At 37.4% G+C, this 25,719-nt stretch overlaps 2 protein-coding genes across 3 annotated transcripts; both read right to left on the bottom strand.

Moving 5' to 3' along the window:
- Positions 1 to 560: 560 nt before the first annotated feature.
- hmgn2 (high mobility group nucleosomal binding domain 2) lies at positions 561 to 3,641 on the bottom strand. Its single transcript, XM_056476115.1, has 6 exons — positions 3,455 to 3,641; positions 2,295 to 2,330; positions 1,798 to 1,827; positions 1,643 to 1,693; positions 1,502 to 1,564; positions 561 to 1,269 (listed from the first exon to the last, which is right to left on the bottom strand). The coding sequence occupies exons 1-6, from the start codon at positions 3,467 to 3,469 to the stop codon at positions 1,234 to 1,236; spliced, it is 231 nt and encodes a 76-aa protein (XP_056332090.1). The 5' UTR covers positions 3,470 to 3,641; the 3' UTR covers positions 561 to 1,233.
- Positions 3,642 to 8,710: 5,069 nt separating this feature from the next.
- dhdds (dehydrodolichyl diphosphate synthase) lies at positions 8,711 to 25,140 on the bottom strand. 2 transcript variants are annotated; one of them, XM_056476050.1, is made up of 10 exons: positions 25,046 to 25,062; positions 22,569 to 22,640; positions 22,165 to 22,238; positions 21,657 to 21,773; positions 18,136 to 18,278; positions 17,934 to 18,050; positions 14,646 to 14,747; positions 14,449 to 14,563; positions 10,845 to 10,952; positions 8,711 to 9,095 (listed from the first exon to the last, which is right to left on the bottom strand). In XM_056476050.1, the coding sequence occupies exons 3-10, from the start codon at positions 22,225 to 22,227 to the stop codon at positions 8,853 to 8,855; spliced, it is 1,008 nt and encodes a 335-aa protein (XP_056332025.1). In that variant the 5' UTR covers positions 22,228 to 22,238; positions 22,569 to 22,640; positions 25,046 to 25,062; the 3' UTR covers positions 8,711 to 8,852. The 2 variants fall into 2 exon arrangements, with proteins under 2 accessions (XP_056332025.1, XP_056332024.1); XM_056476049.1 differs by lacking the exon at positions 22,569 to 22,640 and having other exon boundaries at positions 25,046 to 25,140.
- Positions 25,141 to 25,719: the final 579 nt, after the last annotated feature.

Below are 25,719 nucleotides of genomic sequence, written 5' to 3' on the forward strand. Positions count from 1 at the left end.
TTATGTACATATTTGCGCAGCTGTAACGCAAAAATTACCCCACCATAAGACAAATAAAGGTATCAATTAATCAACATTAAGTTAATGGACTGTGAACTAACATGACGTTTATATATTTATACTATTTATCAGCATTTATTAAAAGACATAAGTGCTGATTATTTTCATGTCAATGTGTTTTAACAAATGAGACCTCATTGCCCTTGATCTCTTATGGTAATTCTGATTTATTTTTATACGCTGGCAGCCATGACCCCATCATAAGATGAATAAAGGTATCAATCAACATTAAGTTAGTGGACTGTGAACTAACATCTTTCAGAAATATAAACATTTATAAAAGGAAATAAGTGCTGAGAGGGTATATTTGAGTTAACAAACGAGACCTTATTGCACTTGATCTCTTATTGTAACTCAATGTACTCTATTACCAATTGTTAATTATTTAAATGTGTATAAATATATATCCAACATTTTGTTATAATGCTATCATGTTTTTATAAGTGAAATGTTATTTATACTTACATTTAGCTGAGCAAAACATTGAAAAACACGACACGTTTTCTTTCTGGACAGTTTTTTATTTTTTTTTATTCAAAACCATTTAAAACAAAGCATTTTAAGAGTCACTGAATATCCTTCCACTATTTCAGAACATAACTTAATAAAAAAAGACAAATTCAGAACACACAACTCTAAGGAAATTGAAGGTTCACATTGTAAATTTATTTAACATCGTTGCCTTAATCGTTTTTTTTTTCTTGTGACAATTTCATTGTAACTTCCTTACAAATAAAAAAAGAGAAAAGAAGAATAAAAACACAGTATTTGTACGTTTAAATGCTAACAACATGGTGAAAACCCTTCCGAAAACACTTTAGAAACACTCTTAAGCTGCCTTTTGAGAATGTTTGGTGATTAAAATCCAAAGATAAACCAAAAAGAGAGAGAAAGATAAGCAATAAAACGACTTTAGGACAGTATTCTTGCGTTCCGCCAACCGATTTAGCGAGTGCAAACCATTTTGGCAAGATACAGACGGCTTGATTAAAAAATGGGATACAAATGGATATGAATGAAATATAGTAACTCCTGTCAAATCAATCAGTACATCAAAAGCAAGTCAACAAGTCAACTATAAATGTTATTCTTAATATAAAACTTGGTAAAAAATAGTTATTTCAAACTGTACAGTCACCAAGTACATAGAAGGATCAGACACTCATTAGCTTCTCATTTGGCATCACCAGTAGCGTCAACCTTCTGTGCCTGAAACAAAAATAAACACAAACATCAGTCAGATGACTTAGCTGAGGAATTAACAAATCTCATACACTTCGTTAATTAGCTTAGTGTGAAAAGCAGAAGTAGAAGCACTTAGGGGTCTCTCTTTAACTCGTGTAACTCTTAAATATAGGATTTGTGGTGTGTTGAGGTTAAAAATAAAGAATTATAATTAATTATAGATATTAATAATGAGTGAATAACACTTCAGACGGACCTGGTCTGCCTTGGCATCTCCGTTTTCAGCAGGGTTGCTGCCTTTCTTTCCCTTGGCTGCCTTCTGTATGATCAATTACATTAAATGTGATTACAAATATAATAAATGTCATCAAAATAATCGAATGTTAAGCAAAGTTACCTTGGGGGCGGCTTTCTTGGGCTTTGGTTCTGGTTTAGGAGGAGCTGGTTTCTATAAAAAAAACATTTGTTGATTAATTAGAAAGGTGAACTTTGTCAATAAATGCTTTAATTATTTATTTTATATGCTAAATATATCATAAAGATGATGCTTACAGCAGACAACCTCGCGGAGCGTCTTGTTGGCTGGAAAAAATATGTAAATAAATTAATTAACAATAAATATGATGACCAGGGAAGATAGAAAAATATAGATATTTTTTAAAAATTCAAATAAATAAAGTATTATTTGGCCATTACAGTGAATATCTATGGTGGTTGATGTAAACTAATGAAACGTAAACACTAGCAAACTAAAAATAAAGTCAGAGGTTGTGATTTCTCAATCATATGCAGGACAAATTCAGATTAGAAATGTACATTAAACATGTACATTGTGTGTGTGTATATATATATATATATATATATATATATATATATATATATATATATATATATATATATATATATATATTTATAATTTATTTGAAGTTTGTTTTTCAATTTACAGAAATATTAACAAATATATTTTAGGCTTAGGCATGATTTAATTATTAATAATAATACATAAAAATAAATATATGCAAATATCATTTTAAATAAACGAGACAAACCTCCTCCTTGCCTTTGGCGCCCTTCTCACCATCAATCTAAATGAACAAAACAAAAAAGAAAAACCGTTAAAGAATTCAATTTTTTTAAATAATCTTAAATATATAATTTAATAATATTAATAACACGGTGACCGATATAAAAGTTCTTTGTTAAAGTCTCGAGTCTTTACGTCACAGGCGATGAGCTATTTTTCATAACGGATGACTTTATTTCTGCCGTCTTCCCGCGCATATTCAAATTCAAATCCGGGCTGTCAGAGCGCGCGGGCAAAGACGGCTTCCTTTTGTTTGTCTGCATCACTACGCGCCTTTTAAACGACAGAGGGGCGATCCTCTGCGTACAGTTCCTTTGTTTTCCTCACGAAAAATCTGCAGCTTGCATAAAAGCACGATGGAATGCTTCCATAGGGTGTATAAAAATAACACTAGCATGCAGTTTAAAGGCGTATAACTAGCAATGCGCCGTCTTCACAAGACACACAGGTGCTGTAAAGATGGCAGCTTGACGTTTCGAGTAGGCGGAATACTGCACATCAACAATGACAGTACCAGCTTAACTGACGGGATAGAACAGTGCAATACATGATTTTAATACTAAAAATGACTACATATACACTCGCGTTTGAAATGTGATTTTAAAGCAAATTACTATCGCGATATTATTTTTTTAATGTACTTCATACATCATAATCGTCAAAATCATATATGCGATGGTAAAAGGGTGATATTTATTAAAATATGACTGTTTGTGTGTGGTAATATGAGTAATAGTTGAGCAATAGTTCGACCAGCGTCGCAAGACCTGCAAGTTCCCTCCATTTATATTATCAAGTGATCAGGCGATCATACAGGATGTTACGGATTTGTTTTCCTCAAATAATCATCGAAATTATAATGCATATATAGGTTACAGTATCAGTCGATGTGAAAAAGCTCGTGTGGTCTTATTTTCAGGCGTTTTTGCTCGTGTTTTCGTCACAGAGTGACAGTATCCCTGACAGTGAATATGTAAAATCGACCGTCCGCCATTATTAAAAAAACAACTACACCATCACAGTGGATAACAGCAACAAAAAAATGCTAAAAATACACACATATGTACACAAATATCAAATTTAACGATTTTTGTTAAAAATAAAAATATCTCGGTGCACTCTTACCTTTCTTTTGGGCATCTTGGCTGCAGAAAAACCCCGAAAAAATGGCAAAAAATCTGAATGTGGGTGTATATAGTATGCTCGTCAGCAGCGGCTCCCTACACGCCTCACAGCGTCTCGCGTAAAATACAATAACGGCTCTATATGTTTTATTAAGTTTTTATATTGAAATTTAAGATAGAAACCGGTTTAAACCAGATTTTACATACTCCGCTCGGCGATTGGCCGCGAGGACGATGACGTATCGCTGGGCGTCGCTTATCCCTTAAAGCAACAATGACTGAATTCCCCGCTCGGGTTTCAGAAGGGATACAGCCGCAGTCGGAAGTTAACAAGAAATATTTATATTATTTACCTATAAATTGTATTTATTTACCGTCTACCCTTACCCCAACCGTCATACTAATGTATAAACAGTAATCACACCGAGTATTCATCATATTATTTATTAAATTACCAATTAAATTGGATTTTATTAACGTTTACCACTACCACAACCTTAAATCCAACACTAATGTAAAATATTAGTTAATGTTGTGCAGTGTCACAGAAATTAAGCTGAGAATCCGCAGCTGTATCCCATCTAGACTTTACCGGGTTTTTTCAAGCTCATACAGATGCTGCTGCTCGTCTTGGTAGTAATGGCGCCCCTGCAGGCCAGACCGGACAACACATCGGGAATTTAATGTAAATAATGAAACGAACAGACAAAAACTGCTAACGTCGTCGTAAGTTCAGGGACGGAAATGGGGTTTTATGTATCAAAACAACAGAATAAGTTTAACATTAGAATGTGTCCCTTTTGTTTAGTTTTTAAAGCAAAAATAATACCGAGGTTTCCAGATAACACACTAGTATTTAATTCGGTGTAAACATGTCCAAACATCTCGTCAGGTAGCCTAGCCTATTTTAAAAGACTCAGTTTGGCCCCAAAATACGGACTAATTGTCGACATTTTGTCATTATTCTTCAAATCTAAAGGTTTTATCCGTTTGACACATACAGTCAAATGTATTATAAGACCTCTTATTCTTGTAGGATACCTTTAAATATAAACAGAAATATATGTTACACACCACGACAAGTTCAGAGATGGAAATGGGGTTTTATCTATCAAAACAACAGAACATTTTTGAACATGCTGGGTTTATTTATTTTTTAAAGCCACAATAATAGGCCTTAAGATTCCAGATAACACAATAAACATATAATTTGGTGTAAAAATGTCCAAAACATCTAGTCAGTTAGAGCATGTATAGAACAGCAACCATTTTGGTAACATTTTAAAACATTTTTACCACAAAATACTGATTAATTGGTAATACTTGGCCATTTTTCTTCAAATCTAAAGGTTTTACCAGTTTAAACATACAATGAAATTAATTAAGGCCACTTATTCTTGAAGATATCTTTAAATATATACATAAAATATATGTTACACTCCATGACAAGTTCCGAGATGGAAATGGGGTTTTATTTATCAAAACAACAGAACGTTTTTGACATTAGGATGTGTTGGGTTTATTTATGTTTTAAGACCAAAATTATAGGCCTACCAAGATTCCAGATAACACAGTACATGTAATTTAGTATAAAAATGTCCAAAACATCTAGTCAGGTGGCACATGTATAGAACAGTAATCATATTGATGACATTTTACGAGACTCTATTTAAGGAGTTTGGCCCCAAAATACTGATAAATTGTTAAAACTTTGCCATTATTCTTCAAATCTAAAGGTTTTACCTATTTGACACACACAATCAAACTTATGAAGACCACTTTTTTTTTGTAGGATATCTTTAAAAATATACAGAAATATATGTTACTCCACGACAACTTCAGAGATGGAAATGGAGTTTTATTTATCAAAACAACAGAACATTTTTGAACATGTTGGGTTTATTAATTTTTTTTAAAGCCAACATAATAGGCCTTAAAATTCCAGATAACACAGGAACATGTAATTTGGTGTAAAAATGTCCAAAACATCTAGTCAGGTACCACATGTATAGAACAGTAATCATTTTGACGACATTTTAAGAGACTATATTTAAGGAGTTTGGCCACAAAATACTGATTAATTGTTAAAACTTTGCCAGTATTCTTCAAATCTAAAGGTTTTACCCATCACATTTATTAAGTCCACTTATTCTTGTACATGTATTTAAATATATACAGAAATATATATTACACTCCATGACAAGTTTAGAGATGGAAATGAGGTTTCGGGCATCAAAACAACAGAAAAATTTCTTTTTTTTTATTTTAAAGCCAAAATTAAGCCAAAATTCGGTGTAAAAATGTTCAAAACGTCTCATCGGGAATAGTTAGAACTGGAATAATTTCATAGTATTTTACAATACTCCATTTAAACATTACAGTTTGGCCCCAAAATACTGATTACTTGCCAATACTTCTTCAAACCACTAGGTTTAACCCAGTTTTTAATATTTTTACATATTTAATCAAGTTTTAGGTCATTTATTCTTTTACATATCTTTAAATATATACACAAATATATGTTTCGCTCCCATCAAGTTAAGATGGGGGATTCATGCATCAAAACAACAGAAGTTTGACATTAGAATTTGTCTTATTTATTTAAAAATAAGTAAAAGACTATTATACCAAGATTAATATTATACCAAAAAACATGTAAAAATGCCCAAAACTCCTCATCAGGAATCATTTGATAGCCCTTTAAAGGGATGGTTAACCAGAAAAGAGAGAAAATTTACTTACTATTTACTCTCCCTCATGTGGTTACAAACCTTTATTATATATATATATATATATATATATATATATATATATATATATATATATATATATATATATATATATATATTCTGTTGAACACAAAATAAGATATAAAAAAAAAAAAAAAAAAAAGGTTAATACCTTTAACCATTGGTTTCTACACTCTGACTTCGAATGTGGCATGGTTGTTGGTGCCAGAAGGGCTGTTCTGAGTATTTCAGAAACTGCTGATCTACAGGGATTTTCACGCACAACCATCTCTAGGGTTTACAGAGAATAGTCTGAAAAAGAGGAAATATCCAGTGAGCAGCAGTTCTGTGGACGCACATGCCTTGTTGATGCCAGAGGTCAGAGGAGAATGGCCAGACTGGTTCCAGCTGATAGAAAGGCAACAGTAACTCAAATTAGCACTCGTTACAACCAAGGTCTGCAGAAGTGCATCTCTGAACACACAACACATCCAACCATGAGGCGGAAGGGCTACAGCAGCAGAAGACCACACCAGGTGCCACTCCTGTCAGCTATGAAGAGGAAACTGAAGCTACAATTCACACAGGCTCACCAAAACTGGACAATAGAAGATTGGAGAATCTGATGAGTCTCCATTTCTGGATGCTCAGGTCAGAATTTGGCGTCAACAACATGAAAGCATGGATCCATCCTGCCTTCTATCAATGGTTCAGGCTGGTGGTGGTGTAATGGTGTGGGGGATATTTTCTTGGCATACTTTGGGTCCATTAGTACCAATTGAGCATGGTGTCAACACCACAGCCTACCTAAGTATTGTTGCTGACCATGTCCATCCCTTTATGACCACAGTGTACCCATCTTCTGATGGCTACTTCCAGCAGGATAACACACCATGTCATAAACTATGAATCATCTCAGACTGGTTTCATGAACATGACAATGAGTTCACTGTACTCAAATGGCCTCCACAGTCACCAGAGCTCAATCCAATAGAGCACCTTTGGGATGTGGTGGAACGGGAGATTCACATCATGGATGTGTAGCCAACAAATCTGCAGCAACTGTGTGATGCTATCATGTCAATATGGAGCAAAATCTCTGAGGAATATTTCCAGTACCTTGTTGAATCTATGTCATGAAGGATTAAGGCAATTCTGAAGGCAAAAAGGGGATCAACCCAATACTAGTAAGGTGTATCTAATAAAGTGGCCGGTGAGTGTACAGTAAACAAACACTATGTAAGTCAGTGGTTACTAGTTTCCAACATTCTTCAAAATATCTTCTTTAGTATTTAACAGAAGAAAGAAACTCATAAAGGTTTGAAACAAGTAAATGGTGAGTAAGTAATGACGAATGGATTTTCATTTTTGGGTGAACAGTTTACCCCCCCAAAATATTAATCAATGGTAAAAACTTCACCATTATTCTTTAAAACTCTAGGTTTCACCATTTTGTCAGCAACAGTTTTTTATTTTGAATATATTATATATAATCCAATTTATTAAGGTCAATATCTTTAAATAATACAGAAATATATCCTTTACACTCCATGATAATTGAAAGTTATTTAAAAATGGACACTACTTACATTTGATATGCTTTTCCATGTACATTAATATTCCATGCAAAACTAATTTCAGCGGCATTTCTGTGTAGAGTTTGCATGTTTTCTCCGTGTTGGCGTGGGCTTCCTCTGAGTGCTCCAGTTTATCCCACAGTCCAAACACAAATTGGCCTGTAGTGAAGTGTTTCCCAACCCTGTTCCTGAAGGCACACCAACAGTACACATTTTCAACTTCTCCCTAATCAAACACACCTGAATCAACTCAGCAGAACATTAGAAAAGACCCCAACACCTGACACGAATGGGTCAGATAAGGGAGACATATAAAATATGTACTGTTGGTGTGCCTCCAGGAACAGGGTTGGGAAACACTGCTGTAGTGTATTAGTGTATGTGTGAAGGTTCAACACAATCTCACGGCAATTCGTAACTTTTGGATTTAGTGGCTAATTCGTACAATCTAATTTGTACAATTTAGTACAATTTGCTCATCCCCCAATGACGGTTGGGTTTAGGGGTGGGGTTAGGTGCCACACCTCCTTTTTAAAATCGTAGTTTTCTCGTGAGATCAGGCTGGAATGTTAGTATAAATGTTTCCCAGTACTAGGTTGCAGCTGGAAGGGCTTCCACTGCGTAAAACAAATGCTGAAATAGTTGGCGGTTCATTCCGCTGTGGCAACCCTTGATAAATAAGCAACTAAACTTAAGGAAAATAAATGAATGAACTAATTTCAGTTAAATGTGTTACTGTAATTAACCTTTATACTTAAATTGCCTTGTGTATTTCTTTACACAAGCAGTTAGAAAAATATCAAATGAAGTAATAATGATCAATACTGACCAGTTATTGAACAATAATGACTTTTTACTTATACTAACGTGCACTTTCTTGATTGAATAATAATTAAAAAAAAATTACACTGATATCAAACAGTGTGTTAGTTCATAAAAGAAGCCCCTGTGCTCAATCAAAGTGAATTTATTATCAGATTTAAGCTCATTTCTATTTCAATATCAAGTATACATAACCATTGCCCCATAAAACGGGGTGAAGCGTCCTTCCAGATCTACAGTATTTACAGATCAGCGTATAAACAGTTCAGCGCTAAGCCACAACAGCCTGGCTGCTTAAATCATTGAAGAAAGCGTCTCTCTTGTGCTGCAGGACGTTCAGAAAGCCTCGAACCCTCTCCTCTCGGCTGCTGCTGTAGTTTAGCAGTGCGTTCTGCCGACTCTGACCGTCCATAGGCTTCCCATTACCGCGATGCTGGAGGATTTCAGCCACACAGGTGCGATCCGACTCCATCTGTTGAAGCACTTGCTCTTCTCTGTGCAGCTCCCGGGCTTTCTGCAACACAGCACACACATGACATCAAGGCCTAAATATAAAAAGCAGGTTATGTGACAAACCTGAGGCCGGTTGCACAAAAGGAGTTGAACACACTCCAGCTTGTGGAGTAAGTTTGGGGTTGATAAAACCAAATAAATCCAACCTGGTTAAGATCAGAGGCAGGGTTCATACACATATTAACTACTAAAATTCCAGTACTTTTCCAAAGCTTTCAGGTAAATATTCATGACCTGATGTTTCGTGTAATGTCTACGTACACTATGTGAAAAAATGCACGTTTTAATGGTTTTAAAAAGCATCTTGCTGTGTGAAAATATTTTAGAAATGTTAACTTGTTGACTTATAAGACTTATAATAGTACAAATTAGCTTTGAGCACCCACAGGATCTTAGCCCTGTAGTTAGAAATGGTTTCTGGACACCACACTCAAAAATGTAGCTTGAATTTAGACGAATTTGAGTGAAAGAGAGCCGAAGCTGAAATTAATATCACATATTTTGATAAAATAATTTCGAAGGACATCCTGGGATTTATAAAGATCACAGAGTCAGGACCTCGGTTTAACGCCTCACTCGAAACGACGGCGCTCACTGAGCAGTATAAAGTCCCCATCAATATACTGAGGCATTAGGACCCACGCAGACTGCAGATTGAGCGCCCCCTGCTGGTCTCACTTACACCACTTCTGGCAGCAACCTAAAATTCCAGCCGGATCTCACGGGAAAACGTAGGTATTTTACGTTTTGTCAGTTTAATGGCTAATTCGTACAAATTTGCACAAGTTCAGTCGTACGAAAATCCTTATTTATGAATAAGGATAAATTCCACAGCGGAATAAACCGCCAACTATTTCAGCATTTGTTTTACGCAGTGGAAGCCCTTCCAGCTGCAACCCAATACAGGGAAACATCCATACTAACATTCCAGCCTGATCTCACAAGAAAACGTAAGTATTTCACGTTTTGTCAGTTTAGTGGCTAATTCGTACGAGTTCAGTCGTACGAAATTGTACGATTTTAAAAAGGAGGCGTGGCACCTAACCCCACTTCTAACCCCAACCGTCATTGGGTGATGAGCAAATTGTACCAAATAGTACGAATTAGATCATACGAATTGATACGAATTAGCCACTAAATCAAAAAGTTACGAATTTTCGTGAGATTTTGTTGAACTTTCCCATGGTGTCTCCCATCCAGGCTTGAAGGATGAAGCACACCATTTACCTACATCACATAACCAGTTAACTTTATGCGACAAACAAAACATAATTTCATAAAAATATGGGACAATCTGTGTAGCAACTCAAAAATGTAGCTTGACCTTTGACGAATGTGAGTGAAAGAGAGCCGAAGGTGAAACTGTGAGTTACCCCACACAGAGAAGAGCGCAATTCTATTTAAAATTTACCCAATATTATCACCTCAAACATATTCAAGTAGACAGATTTGTGTTAAACAGATTCATTTACATGATTTTTCCAAAATTCGTTGGTTTGTTTGTTTTCCAAAACTTTTCCAGGCCTGGAAAATGCCTTGTCAAAATTCCATGACTATTCCAGGACCGTATGAACCCTGTAGAAGCCTGTTTTTGATGCTGCACAAAATGTAGTTACAGCATCAATGTGTGAATCTGCAATAGCCACATTGCATGATGTGAAATGTCAGGAATGGCACCCAATGCAGCAGGTACATTAAATAAGCTGAAAATTCTCCACACAAACAGAACAACAGAAGTGTTATGGCACACCTGGAGAGATCGATGACTCAGCTGAAACTGCAAAATAGCCTCACACAGATTCCAGAAGGAGTATTCGGGCCACAGGACTGACTGGAACACCAGACACGAATACGAGGTCTGTGAAGTATAACATAATTGAGGAAAAGGTTTAATAATGGAGAAAAGAGATAACATTTAATCATTATAGAGTGCAACCTCATTACATACTTCATAACAGCATTAAGAAGCTTTTGTAGTTCTGTTTGTGGGGTAAAATCGGAAGTTTTCAGAAGATGCATGCAAGAAGAACAAATGTGATAGGTGTTTTGCCGACTGTTTATTTATTTAGAAAACATTTATTAGGGTTAGAATGAGACAACAGAATAATGGTGTTAATTTGATTACTACTGTTGTGGAATATTACTTTTAGTTATGCAATGTTATTTAATAGTATGGATTTTTGCTTGTTGCTTCAACACTGTCTTGAAAAGTTCTGTTCTGTTTCAATTAGATCTGTCACAATAATCAATATACAGTGCATCTGTAAAGTATCACTTCACCTTTTCCACAATTTTTTATGTTACAGCCTTATTCCAAAATGGATTAAATCCATTTATTTCCTCAACATTCTACACACAATACCCCATAATGACAATGTGAAAAAAATTATTAAAAATAAAAAAGCTGAAAAATCACATGTACATCAGTATTCACAGCCTTTGGCGTGAAGCTCTAAATTGAGCTCAGGTACATTCTGTTTCCACTGATCATTCTTGAGATGTTTCAGCAGCTTCATTGGAGTTCACCTGTGGTCAATTCAGTTGATTGGACATGATCTGAAAAGGCGTACACCTGTCTATATAAGGTCCCAGGGTTTACAATGCATGTCAAAGCACAAACCAAGCATGAAGACAAAGGAATTGTCTGTAGATCTCTGAGACAGGATTGTTTCGAGGCACAATGCTGGGGAAGGTTACAGAAAGATTTCTGCTGCTCTGAAAGTTCCAATGAGCACAGCGGCCTCCATCATCCGTAAGTGGAAGATGTTTGGAACCACCAGGACTCTTCCTAGAGCTGGCCGGCCATCTAAGCTGAGTGATCGGGGGAGAAGGACCTTAGCCAGGGAGGTGATCAATAACCCGATGGTCACTCCGTCTGAGCTCCAGCGTTCTTCTGTGGAGAGGGGTGAACCTTACAGATGGACAACCTTCTGTGCAGCAATCCACCAATCAGGTCTGTATGGTAGAGTGGCCAGACAGAAGCCACTCCCCGCCTGGAATTTACCAAAAGGCATCTGAAGGACTCTCAGACCATAAGAAACTAAACTCTCTGGTCTGAGGAGACTAAAATTGAACTCTTTGGAGTGAATGCCAGGCAGCGCTCATCACCAGGCTAATACCATCCCTACAGTGAAGCATGGTGGTGGCAGCATCATGCTGTGGGGATGTTTTTCAGCAGCAGGAACTAGAAGACTAGTCAGGATAGAGGGAAAGATGAATGCAGCAATGTACAGAGACATCCTGAATGAAAACCTGCTTTAGAGTGCTCTTGACCTCAGACTGGGGCGACGGTTCATCTTCCAGCAGGACAATGACCCAAAGCACACCGCCAAAATATCAATGGAGTGGCTATACAACAACTCAGTGAATGTCCTTGAATGGCCCAGCCAGAGCCCAGACCTGAATCCTATTGAGCATCTCTGGAGAGATCTGAAAATGGCTGTACACCATCGCTTCCAATCCAATCTCATAGAGCGTGAGAGGTACTGCAAAGAGGAATGGGCAAAGATTCCCAAAGACAGGTGTGCCAAGCTTGTGGCATCGTATTCAAAAAGACTTGAGGCTGTAATTGCTGCCAAAGGTGCATCAACAAAGTATTGAGCAAAGGCTGTGAATACTGATGTACATGTGATTTTTCAGAATGTTGAGGAAATAAATGAATTCAATCCATTTTGGAATAAGGCTGTAACATAAAAAATGTGTGAAAAGTGAAGCGCTATCAATACTTTCCGGATGCACTGTATGGACTTATCTCATAAGACAGGGACATGAGCTCAATCATTTTTGGTGAAGTAATTTATATCGCCTATACAAGCAACACTTTAGCTGATTGTGCAACATCTCTAACTCTATTGGAGGTGTCAGTGTCAGTATGGTTAATAAACACCATAGTATTTACTATAAATTACTATAGTTTATTCTTATGTTGGTGTCTGACGACTGAAAATAGATCTGGTAGCAGATATCGCAGCCTCTGTTACTCTTTACCTTGCACTTTTGTGTTAACATTTATTATTATTTATTGAGGATATGCACATTCTGATTCCAATGCCTTATTGTTAAATTATTAAAATAACTATAATTAAATGAAATATTCTTAAGAATTAAATATGATGTGTTCTTTTGGAAGAGTGTACTTGCATTTTGATGATACTATATTGGTATTCTGGCATCATATAATGATACAAATAATCTAAAAATGACAATAATATAGTTTACTTCAATATATTTTAGTGCAATATATTGTACAACAAAAAATAGACAATGTTACAGGCCTAGTTTCAACGTGCTACATGCAGTAGACCAATCCCCAGAGACTGAGTCTTGGACCAATCGCAGCAGATGGACACAAAGGAGGGGTTTGGAAAAATTACTTGTCTTGGGGATAATTAGGTCAGTATTTTTTTGTCCCATGCATGCATATGTGTTTGTTGGGCACTCCAAACCAAAATATGACCTTTTATAGTCCTTAATAGTAGCTCTTTAACAGCCTAAATTCATCTGATGTGTTGTTTCAGGGGAATACTGGCTAATTTAATTGGTATTCCTTATATCAGAAATGTTACAGCATATTACAGCGTAACGTTTGGGTAACAAGTGACTGTTTACTGGCATTGTGATATTGTGTTTCTTCTCAATATCTTTATTTTTTAAACTACAACAAAGAGGAGAAATGTATATATGTATGTACATATTCACATTTACTTTAACAAGTTTAATTCAACTAGCAGTCCAGTTTTACTAATGCACATAGTTTTTTAAGCAAATCTTAATAAGCATATGAGGAAGATCTATTAAATGAGACCATTTGAATGGAATATTAGCAAAATTATCATATTTGTTACACCACCAGCATAACGTTTGAGCCACGAAGAAATGTTTGTACAACAAAATACAAGTGGAATAAAACTAATGATAATCAAACGACGCTTGAATATTTACAAAAACAGAGCTTTAGTAAAAAAAAGAGCACTTACAGACATATAATTTAATGTTTATATCAGCCACAGAATTAAAACACGTGTGTAACTCTCAACCACACACTGAGAGAAAATGAAAGTAAAACTAATCTGAATGCAGTACTTTAAATGTCGACTAGGTGGCGGGTCAAAACCACAAGTGGCTAGACGGGTTAGACACGACTGCACAACAGTGATAGTGGTTCAAAAATATATGTTTTGTTGGTCTGAATCTCGTTATAGTTTTGACATCAATTGCGGGCCGGAGGGAGAAGGAAGGCAGGCCGTAAATGATCAGTTTGCGACCCCTGCTTTATATCCTGAAAATCCTGTATATTTGAGCGAGCGCTTGTATGCATATGCTATGATATTGACTAATAATGGAATCTCCATTACCTGCCACAGTAAGAAGTCACTGAGACGCACTTCTCCAGATGTACGGATGAGCAGATCAGGGTTTGGAGAATTACTGCTATACAGACACTCACTGAGGAGAACTTCAGACACGTCGCTGAAATATAAAAAACACAATTAATTATAATAAATTTGCTGCTGTTGTTTTGCTGCACTTGTTTCCGTAAAATGGAGTTTACCTGGATTTGATTAGTCCCTGCTCGACTCCCCATGCCATTTCCTTCACTGCGTTAGCAATTTCATGTCTTGACGTGTAAGCAAAACACACGTTCAGAAAACACCTGCAGAGAAACACACGAGATTATGATGCTAAAGCACACATTAATGTTACAAATCATTAAGGTTCAATTTCCTAGGATGTATTAAATAATCAAAAATGAGAGTAAAGACTATTTATAGTTTCTATTTGAAATAAATTCTGCATTTTTATTCAGTCATTGAATCCTGTCAAGTGAATTACATCAAAGCGTAGCATGAACAACATCATACACATAGATGAAACATATATATATATACAGTGCATCCGGAAAGTGTTCATAGCGCTTCACTTTTTCCACATTTTTTATTTTATTTTACAGCCTTATTCCAAAATGGATTAAATTAATTTATTTCCTCAACATTCTACACACAATCCCCCATAATGACAATGTGAAAAAAGAGTTTTTTAAATTGTTGCAAATTTATTAAAAATAAAAGCTGAAATATCACATGTACATCAGTATTCACAGCCTTTGGCGTGAAGCTCTGAATTGAGCTCAGGTACATTCTGTTTCCACTGATCATTCTTGAGATGTTTCAGCAGCTTCATTGGAGTTCACCTGTTGTAAATTCAGCTGATTGGACATGATCTGAAAAGGCAAACATCTGTCTATATAAGGTCCCAGGGTTGACAGTGCATATCAAAGCACAAACCAAGCATGAAGACAAAGGAACTGTCTGTAGACCTCTGAGACAGGATTGTCTCGAAGCACATGGCTGGGGAAGGTTACAGAAACATTTCTGCTGCTCTGAAAGTTCCAATGAGCACAGTGGCCTCCATCATCCGTAAGTGGAAGATGTTTGAACCACCAGGACTCTTCCTAGAGCTGACCGGCCATCTAAGCTGAGTGATCGGGGGAGAAGTGCCTCAGTCAGGGAGGTGATCAATAACCCGATGGTGACTCTGTCTGAGCTCCAGCGTTGTTCTGTTGAGAGAGGAGAACCTTACAGAAGGACAACCATCTGTGCAGCAATCCACCAATCAGGCCTGTATGGTAGAGTGACCAGACGGAAGCCACTCCCTGCCTGGAATTTGACTAAAGGCATCTGAAGGACTCTCAGACCATAAGAAACTAAACTCTCTGGTCTGATGAGACTAAAATTGAACTTTTTGGAGTGAATGCCAGGCGTTACTTTAGGTGAAAACCAGGCACGGCTCATCACCAGGCTAATAGCATCCCTACAGTGAAGCATGGGGGTGGCAGCATCATGCTGTGGGGATGTTTTTCAGCAGCAGGAACTGGAAGACTAGTCAGGATAGAGGGAAAGATGAATGCAGCAATATACAGAGACATCCTGAATGAAAACCTGCTTCAGAGTGCTCTTGACTGGAGCGACGGTTTATCTTCCAGCAGGACAATAACACAAAGCACACCGCCAAAATATCAATGAAGTGGCTTCACAACAACTCTGTGAATCTCCTTGAGTGGCCCAGCCAGAGCCCAGACCTAAATCCTATTGAACATCTCTGGAGAGATCTGAAAATGGCTGTACACTGTCGTTTCCCATCCAATCTCATAGAGCTTGAAAGGTACTGCAAAGAGGAATGGGCAAAAATTCCTAAAGACAGGTGTGCCAAGCTTGTGGCATCATATTCAAAAAGATTTAAGGCTGTAATTGCTGCCAAAGGTGCATCAACAAAGTATTGAGCAAAGGCTGTGAATACTGATGTACATGTGATTTTCAGCTTTTTTATTTTTAATAAATTTGCTACAATTTCAAAAACTCTTTTTTCACATTGTCATTATGGGGGATTGTGTGTAGAATGTTGAGGGAATAAATTAATTTAATCCATTTTGTAATAAGGCAGGAACATAAAAAATGTGGGAAAAGTGAAGCGCTATGAACACTTTTCGGATGCACAAATTTTCACAAAGTTAATTTTTAAGTTTAATAAAACTAATTCATTATTTTGTACACTCACTGGCCATTTTATTAGGTCCACCTGTCCAACTGCTTGTTAATTCCTAATCAGCAATCACATGGTAGCAACTCAATGCATTTAGGCATGTAGACATGGCCAAGATGATCTGCTGTTGTTCAAACAGAGCATCAGAATGGGGAAGAAAGGGGATTTAAGTGACTTCGAACGTGGCATGGTTTTTGGGGACAGAAGGGCTGGTCTGAGTATTTCAGAAACTGCTGATCTACTGGGATTTTCATGCACAACCATCTCTAGGGTTTACAGAGAATGGTCTGAAAAAGAGGAAATATCCAGTGAGCGGCAGTTCTGATGGTGCAAATGCCTTGTTGATGCCAGAGGTCAGAGGAGAATGGCCAGACTGGTTCCAGCTGGTAGAAAAGCAACAGTAACTCAAATAAGCACTCGTTATAACCGAGGTCTGCAGAAGAGCATCTCTGAACACACAACACGTCCAACCTTGAGGCAGATGGGCTACAGCAGCAGAAGACCACACCGGGTGACACTCCTGTCAGCTAAGAACAGGAAACTGAGGCTACAATTCACACAGGCTCACCAAAACTGGACAATAGAAGATTGGAGAAACGTTGCCTGGTCTGAGGAGTCTCCATTTCTGCTGCCACATTCGGATGGTCGGGTCAGAATTTGGCGTCATCAACATGACAGCATGGATCCATCCTCCTGTGTGTCAAAGGTTCAGGCTGGTGGTGTAATAGTGTGGGGGATATTTTCTTGGCACACTTTGGGCCCATTAGTACCAATTGAGCATCGTGTCAACACCACAGCCTACCTGAGTATTGTTGCTGACCATGTCCATCCCTTTATGACCACAGTGTACCAATCTTCTGATGGCTACTTCCAGCAGGATAACGCACCATGTCATAAAGCATGAATCATCTCACACTGGTTTCTTGAACATGACAATGAGTTCACTTTACTCAAATGGCCTCCACAGTCACCAGAACTCAATACAATAGAGCACCTTTGGGATGTGGTGGAAAGGGAGATTCGCATCATGGATGTGCAGCCGACAAATCTGCAGCAACTGTGTGATGCTATCATGTCAATATGGAGCAAAATCTCTGAGGAATATTTCCAGTACCAATCTCTGCCACGAAGGACTAAGGCAGTTCTGAAAGCAAAACGTGGTCCAACCTGGTACTAGTAATGTGTACCTAATAAAAAGGCCAGTGAGTGTAAATTACATAAAGATGCCATTTTTAATTACTTAATGACATCACAACATAATTTAGCAACTTTCAAAATGAGTTGGGTGACAAACACTCACTTGTTGTGCTCTCTGGTTGACACCACAGCTTTGGCAATAAGCGTCTGCAGATCTTCAGGCAGCAGAGTCAGATCTCCCAGCACACGAATACACACACCGTGCTTCTCAAGATTCTCCCTATGTAAATAGGACAAAATATGGATTATGGATTGCGCAAAACTGTATACTGAAGATGAGCAGATCGTATAGAAGACTAACTCACTGCTCTGTCAGCAGGCGGCTGAACTTCTGTCTGGCCAGCTCCATCAGGCCGTCCACCTCCTCCTTTGAGCGCTTGAAGTTCTCGATGCTGAACGCATATACAGTCACCTCATGAATGCCCAGGTTTAGGCACCAGCGCAGCGTCTGTGGGAGTCAATGATGCATGTTAAGAGAGAAATACATGGGTCAAAGATTGAGACCTCCAATTTTGGTGTCTGCATCAAATAAATTTACAAGTAATTTTATATTTTACAGTTGAATATATATATATATATATATATATACACACATACACATACATACATACATACATACATACATACACAACAGTTCTGTCTGGTTCTCGAATCTGATCAGAATTCCTACAGCCTCCTCACCCTTCTGTATTACTCCGTCCACATAGAGTGACAGCAGATCAATGAACTCACTACAGTTTAACAAATATTGCAGCTGTTGAACAACATAATGTACTTTGAGGCTTTTTAGTAGAGAATGTAGTTGTTTAGATTGCAACTATGCAGTTTATTTAAGTATAGCGCCTATTTTAAATATTTATAATTTCGGAAATACAGCGTGTCGTCATCTACCAGCCTGTCATTGAGCAGAGCTAAGAGTGTTGTCGTTGTCCATCCACAAGATGGTGACAGAGACCGCATAATAGGGGCTTAGAAGTGAAAAGATTGGCGTATTTTCAAACTACAGCTGATCAAATCATTATAAAACTGGTAAGAGACACTCTAAGTTGATTTCTCTCTTTTGTATGTTGTAGTGCTGCATTTATATTATAGTAATTGCAGTGTATTGAGTGTGAGATGGGACTCAGAGATCAGGAATGTATGTATTTTATGTTGGCCACTCTTTGTATAACACTGAGTTACTCTTTTGTTGGCCATCTGTTTGTGTCTAATGCGTCTCCTGTTTTCATTATTGCAGACTAGTTCAGTAAACAGAAAGAAAGAAATGCCCGCATGTGTTTAATGTTTTTTATTATCACAACACAACAATAATTTGGTAGTAATTGAATAGCTTTGCCTTTTTCTGGGTTATTATGAAATCCCATATATATGTGATATTGCCACAGAGAAATATCAGGAAATCTCTGCAGACTGATGGCATTTCATGCAGTTCAGCCTTATAATCTTAAAATGTGAGCAAAATCAGCTGTTTTGTCCTCACTTTAGACAAAACGCTTGAGAATCATTCAAACACTAGCTCTACAGTGATGCTGGTGAGTTAGTAACGGCTTCTGCTGTTCTGCCGTCAGCTGCCGATGTAAATGAATGGCGGAAGAAAGTAGTTCCTCATACATAAGGATTTATAGACTCTCAGTGTTTGATTTTCTTTTTTATACACACGATTATGCCGAACTGTTGTATAAACGCAATATTACACTTGTAGCAGTGCGATATGGCTGTATATCAGCACTGGTGGGATACTATGGCACTTAGCCTGTGGACTCGTGCCAACGCATGCTTCCCACCAGTGCCGATATACAGCCATATAACAATACTACAAGTGTGATCTTGTATTGTATATATATACACACACAACAGTTCTGTCTGGTTCTCGAGTCTGATTGGCTGATAGCAGTGTGATATTCTGCAATAACAGCACTTGTCGCCGTCCATTAGCCAAAGACGGTTGACGTTGTCTATCCACAAGATGGCACTAGGACCGCATAATAAGCCCTTGCTTAGAAGATTAAAACGTGATGTGTGATTTCTAGTTTATTTATAAGGACAGTGCCTATTTAATACAGTTACTTTTCTATCCTGGTTGTCAACAGTGTTATTTAGAGACCTCACCCCCGAACACCTCCTCCTTATCGCAGACACAACAGTAGTCTGATAGTTATTGCACTGCTTTTTTCTGGGTTAATTATTGTGATGTCCCGATTGCAACAGAGAAATACTGTAGACTAACACTATAAGAAGATATCTCTGTAGACGGAGGGCATTTCATGCCGTTCAGCCTTATAATCTTAAAATGTGAGCAAAATCACCTGTTTTGACACTACGCTAGAGAGAGGAGGTGCACACTCTGATGCAGTGGTGTAAGGAAAACCACCTCTTGCTTAACATCAGCAAAAAGGAGCTGGTGGTGGATTTCAGGAGAGAGAACACATCACCATCACCATCAACGGGACACCATTGGAGAGAGTCAGCACAAAGTTTCTTGGAGTCCACATCGCTGAGGATTTGACATGGACTGCTCACACAGACACAGTGCTGAGGAAGGCACAACAACGCCTCTTCTCCCTCAGGCGTCTCAGAATGAGCCCCCACATCCTCCGCTCGTTCTACACCTGCACTGTGGAGAGCATCCCGTCTGGCTGTATCACCACCTGGTATAGAAACAGCACCGGCAGCAATCGCAAAGGGCTACATAGGATTGTGCAAACTGCTGGACGCGTAGTAGGAGGTGAGCTTCCCTCCCTCCAGGACATCTACACCAGGCGGTGCATGAGGAAAGTCAAGAGAATCATCAGCGACTCCAGCCACCCAAGCCACAGACTTTTCTCTCTGCTACCCTCAGGCAGACGGTTCCACAGCATCCGGTCACGCACCAGCCGACTGAAGGAAAGTTTCTTCCCTCATACTATGAAGCTGATGAACACTTAACACACCCCACACAATTCAATTCAATTCAATTCACCTTTATTTGTATAGCGCTTATACAATGTAGATTGTGTCAAAGCAGCTTCACATAAAACAGACATAAAACAGACTGTACACAAAATCAATATGTAGCATGCACTGCACTTTAACCAATCCATACTTAAAACAATACTGCCTACAGCTATGTGTACACCTATTCATTGTCCATATTGCTGTCAACACTGCCAATTTGTATTGTGTCTGTATTTTGCACTGTCTGCATTTTGCACTGTCTGGAGCCAGCACCTAAGCTTTTCACTCATCACAGCACACATGCTGCTGATGATATGACAATAAAAGTGATTTCATTTGAGAATCATTCATCCACTAGCTCTAAAGTGACGTTGGTGAAGTAGCAATGGTTTCTGCTGTTTTGACGTCAGCTGCAGCTGTAAATGAATGGTGGAAGAAAGTATTTCCTAATACAAAAGGGTTTTTAGACTCTGTGTTTGATTTTCTTTTTTTATATCTATGATTATGCCGTGGTACTGTTGTATATACGCAATATCACACTCGTAGCAGTGCAATATGGCTGTATATTAGCACTGGTGGGACGCTAACGCACGCCTCGCACCAGTGCTGATATAAAGCCATATCGCACTGCTACGAGTGTGATATTGCTCATATATATATATATATATATATATATATATATACACACAGTATAGCTTTAAAGAGCAAAAGAGTGTTATTTCAAAACATTAAAAATGTACACAGATTGCTACAATAATAGTAAAATTAATCTACATCATATTTATTAAAAAATAACTAAAAACATTTGAAACATTTTGTTTATTAATTTAGAAGAGCAACAGATTTAGACACCTATTAATCAATGGTGAAATGTCAATATCTTCCCACTCACCTCCGCCAGTTTCTCAAAGCCCTGTGTGTGGCCCTCCTGCCTCTCCTTATGCTCCTTTTGGGCATAACGCCTGTTCCCATCCATAATAAAGGCCACATGTTTGGGCATTGGCCCTGCCTGACACATAATAAAATCATTAGGCTCATTAAGCTAGACAGGTTTTTAAAGAGATAAAAGACAGTTCACCCCCAAAATGTTTTAATTCTTCCTCAAGTGGTTGCAAAGCTTTACAAGTTTCTTTCTTCCGTCGAACACAAAAGGAGATATTTAGAAAAATGTTAGAAACCAGTAACCGTTGACTTTCATAGCAAGAAAAACAAATGCTATGGAAGTGAATGGTTACCGGTTTCCAACATTTTTCAAAATATCTTCTTTTGCGTTCAACAGAATTAAAGAAACTCAAACATGTTTGGAACAAGGGAAGGGTGAGTAAACATTGCCAGAATTTTCAGTTTTGGGTGAACTGTCTCATTAAACTCCTGTTAATGTTTGATCATGAGAAACATACCCGTAAGATGTTGGCAGTGAGCCTTTCTAAAAGGGACAGTTTCTCCTCTCGAATCCACGACATGACAGCTCTTTCTGTGGAAAAAGAAAAAAAGTTACTAATTGTTACAGATTTTATGACAAAGGATAATCTATGTAGGATATTTTAATGGATGTGGTGGAAACAGAGAAAGAAAGAGGGTTTTCTGTATTTATAGCCATATCAGCTTTCACCTTCTCTGGCTATTTTATAAACATCACTTTTCTATAATAATAAAAATATATATAACAATAAAAGACATCAATAACAGCAATAAATAATACATAAGATAAAAATCTTTTTTTATTTAATTTTTTTTAACTGTACCCTGTTTCCCGTTTACTTCTTTAGAAATTAATATTTGTATTATATATGTAGTAATGTACCAGCTAGTTTGGAATTAAAGTCCGCATGAACCGGAAACTGCAACCATTTTTTTCTGCATTGTGACGAAGTTCCTAGAGAAACGGAATTTTAATGAAAAAACAGGGGGCGTGGCTTGTTTTTTCTACTGCGAGCTGATTGGATGTAATAAAGTAGGCATTTCATTCTGAAAGATTTGGGGTCTGTTCTTCGTACCTCGCTTAAATGATCTAAGATGATTTGGCAGATCCTGGATCTGTTAATCTTGATAACTGATCTCTGGCTAATTTGGTTCTTCAAACAAGTTCGCGAATCAGATTAAAATGTCTGGATGAGCTGATCTGAGATCGCTGCGTGTGTTGTGTGCAGATCTATCCATCCTCGAAATCATGATCAGCAATGCAACGATTGGCTGATGGTGCAGCAGCGTGATGACATCATCTGATTAATATTCAATTCTCCATGTGAGCAAAATTACATAAAATTCATAGGAAACTGCTTGTTAAATATGATACGCAATAACTTTCCACATTTGTTGTGGGCTGCAGGCTTTATACTATCATGTGTCGAGAGTATTTAGCAATTTATTTAGTTTTACAGTTAGAGCGGATTTTCTTTACTTCTCTTTATTTCTTTTTTATTTCAAATAACCAGCATGTTAGCTGTCAAAACATGTGCATAATTTATTCATCAATTGATTTTCTTTTCGGCTTAGTCCCTTTATTAATCAGGGGTCGCCACAACAGAATTAACCGCCAACTTATCCAGCATATGTTTTACACAGCGGATGCCCTTCCAGCTGCAGCCCATCACTGGGAAACACACACAAACACACTACAGTCATGTATACCCTGCAGCGCATGTGTTTGGACTGTGGGGGAAACCGGAGCACCCGGAGGAAACCCACACCGGGGAGAACATGCAAACTCCACACAGAAACACCATGTACAGAAACGGACTCCTGGAAAGGGTTTGTGGAGAGTTGTTCACCAGGGGTCTGTTCTTTGTATGTGGATTACTCAGTTAGCTGGATTTGTTGTTGACGATCTGACATGATCCAGGATCGTTTCGTTCCTCAAAACTCATCCAGGAGTTGTTGTCATAGCAACAGTTCTGGTAGCTCAAACCTGCTCGGCAGCAGCAGCTTGTTTCATATCAACAGGATTAGATCGGGTCAGTTCAAGCAAAGGTAATACTGAAAGTATGTACCGAATGCTGATATTTTCTTACAGTAGCAGTTATATACACTTAGGAATATAGTACATATATATTTTTAACTATATATATATATATATATATATTATTTACACCGATTAAGAAACCGGCTACTATGATAAAGAAATCCGCTCTAACTGTAAAACCAAATAACCTGCTAAATACTCTTGACACATGAAAGTGTAAAGCCTGCAGCTCACATCAAATTTGGGTTATTGCGTATCATATTTAACAAACAGTTTCCTATGAATTTTATGTAATTTTGCTCACATGGATAATTGAATATTAATCAGATGATGTCATAACGCTGCTGTGCCGTCAGCCAATCGTTGCATTGCTGATCATGATTTCGTGGATGGATAGATCTGTCCTTCACAACACTCACAGCGATCTCAGATCAGTTCATCCAGATATTTTAATCTGATTCGCAAACTCGTTTGAAGAACTAAATTAACCAGATATCAGTTATCAGGATTAAAAGATCCAGGATCTGCCAAATCATCTTAGATCATTTAAGTGTGGTATGAACAATGGACCCCTGGTCTGTTTACTGTCATAACTAACAGCTGGGGGCGTGGTTAAGTATGTTAGCCACGCCCATTACATCAGACTGATGTAATCTGAGAATTAAACTGAAAACAAACAGGAAGTGCATTTTCAAATTTTAATTTCAGATCTCAAGGGTAAACATTTTTTTCCTAATGACATACACAGATGAATTATTCACCACAAAACTAGCAATGTGAGCTTACCAAATCAATATGGTTAGATTTGATTTCATGTGTACTTTTAAATATATTCCTACAAATGCCAATAAACAACTAATTAAAAGGTTTGATTATTTACACACAATTAAGTCACTTGTTTTAAACTAAATGACAGAAAAGTAAATGTATACTGCCTTAATTATAAACGAACCTGTCCTCGTAGGATTATTATTATTATTATATTGAGATATCAGTCTGCCTTGTACACAAATACACAAAACTATTCTCCGTGTATCGTTAAACATGAAAACACGAACAACTTTAACTCCATCAGTAAACATTGTCTCCCTGAATGAAACACGTCTGATTAATATTACCATGGTAAACAACCTGCTCGTCTTCGGAAGCACAAGAGCGTGCTATAACTAGCTTAAAAATAGCAACCTCGCGATGTTAAAACAACATGTCACTGTCATCACATTGATTCAAATGTGGCTTTCATTCAGAGAAATCGAAATCAGAATAAAACGAAGCATTAATTAGCAGTATTTGAGAGAAATCTTAAAGCTCCAACTCACAGCCTGTCTGTAAGATGACGCCTTCTTCCGCTGACAGGACGTGACGACACAGAAACGCGACAGACAACGCCAAAAAAACAAAATAAAACACAATACATAAAATGAATACATGTAAATAAATATAGAAAATACAAAAATAAATTATATTAATAATACAATTTAATGATATATACCTTTAGTTTGAAAAGTGGGCAAAATTGTATCCTATTTCCTGTATTTGCATATATTTAGAGCATATATTTCCAACTCAGTTCCTGGAGGGCCGCAGCTCTGCACAGCTTAGTTCCAACCCTAATTAAACACACCTTATCAGACAAATTGAGTCACTCAAGATAGTTTGAAACCTACAGAGAAGTGTGTTGGAGCTGGGTTGAAACTAAACTGTATTGGGCTGCGGCCCTCCAGGAACTGAGTTTGACATCCTTGATTTAGGGACTATGCTTATACAAAATCCAGGGAAAAGACTCAGGCTGAATATAAAATTTTATTTCAAACTAACCTAAAAATGTGAAATAATAATAATAATAAAACAAACGTTGTGAAATGTGTGTGCTGAATCACCAGTTTGTAATATCAACTGCAGACAGACATCAGCAAAATTAATAATGCAAAACTTCAATGCAAATTAAACTAGCCTATTTAAATGATGAAATGACTATTAATACAAATAAGTT

This window comes from Danio aesculapii, chromosome 16 (assembly GCF_903798145.1).
Source record: "Danio aesculapii chromosome 16, fDanAes4.1, whole genome shotgun sequence".
NCBI lineage: Eukaryota > Metazoa > Chordata > Actinopteri > Cypriniformes > Danionidae > Danio > Danio aesculapii.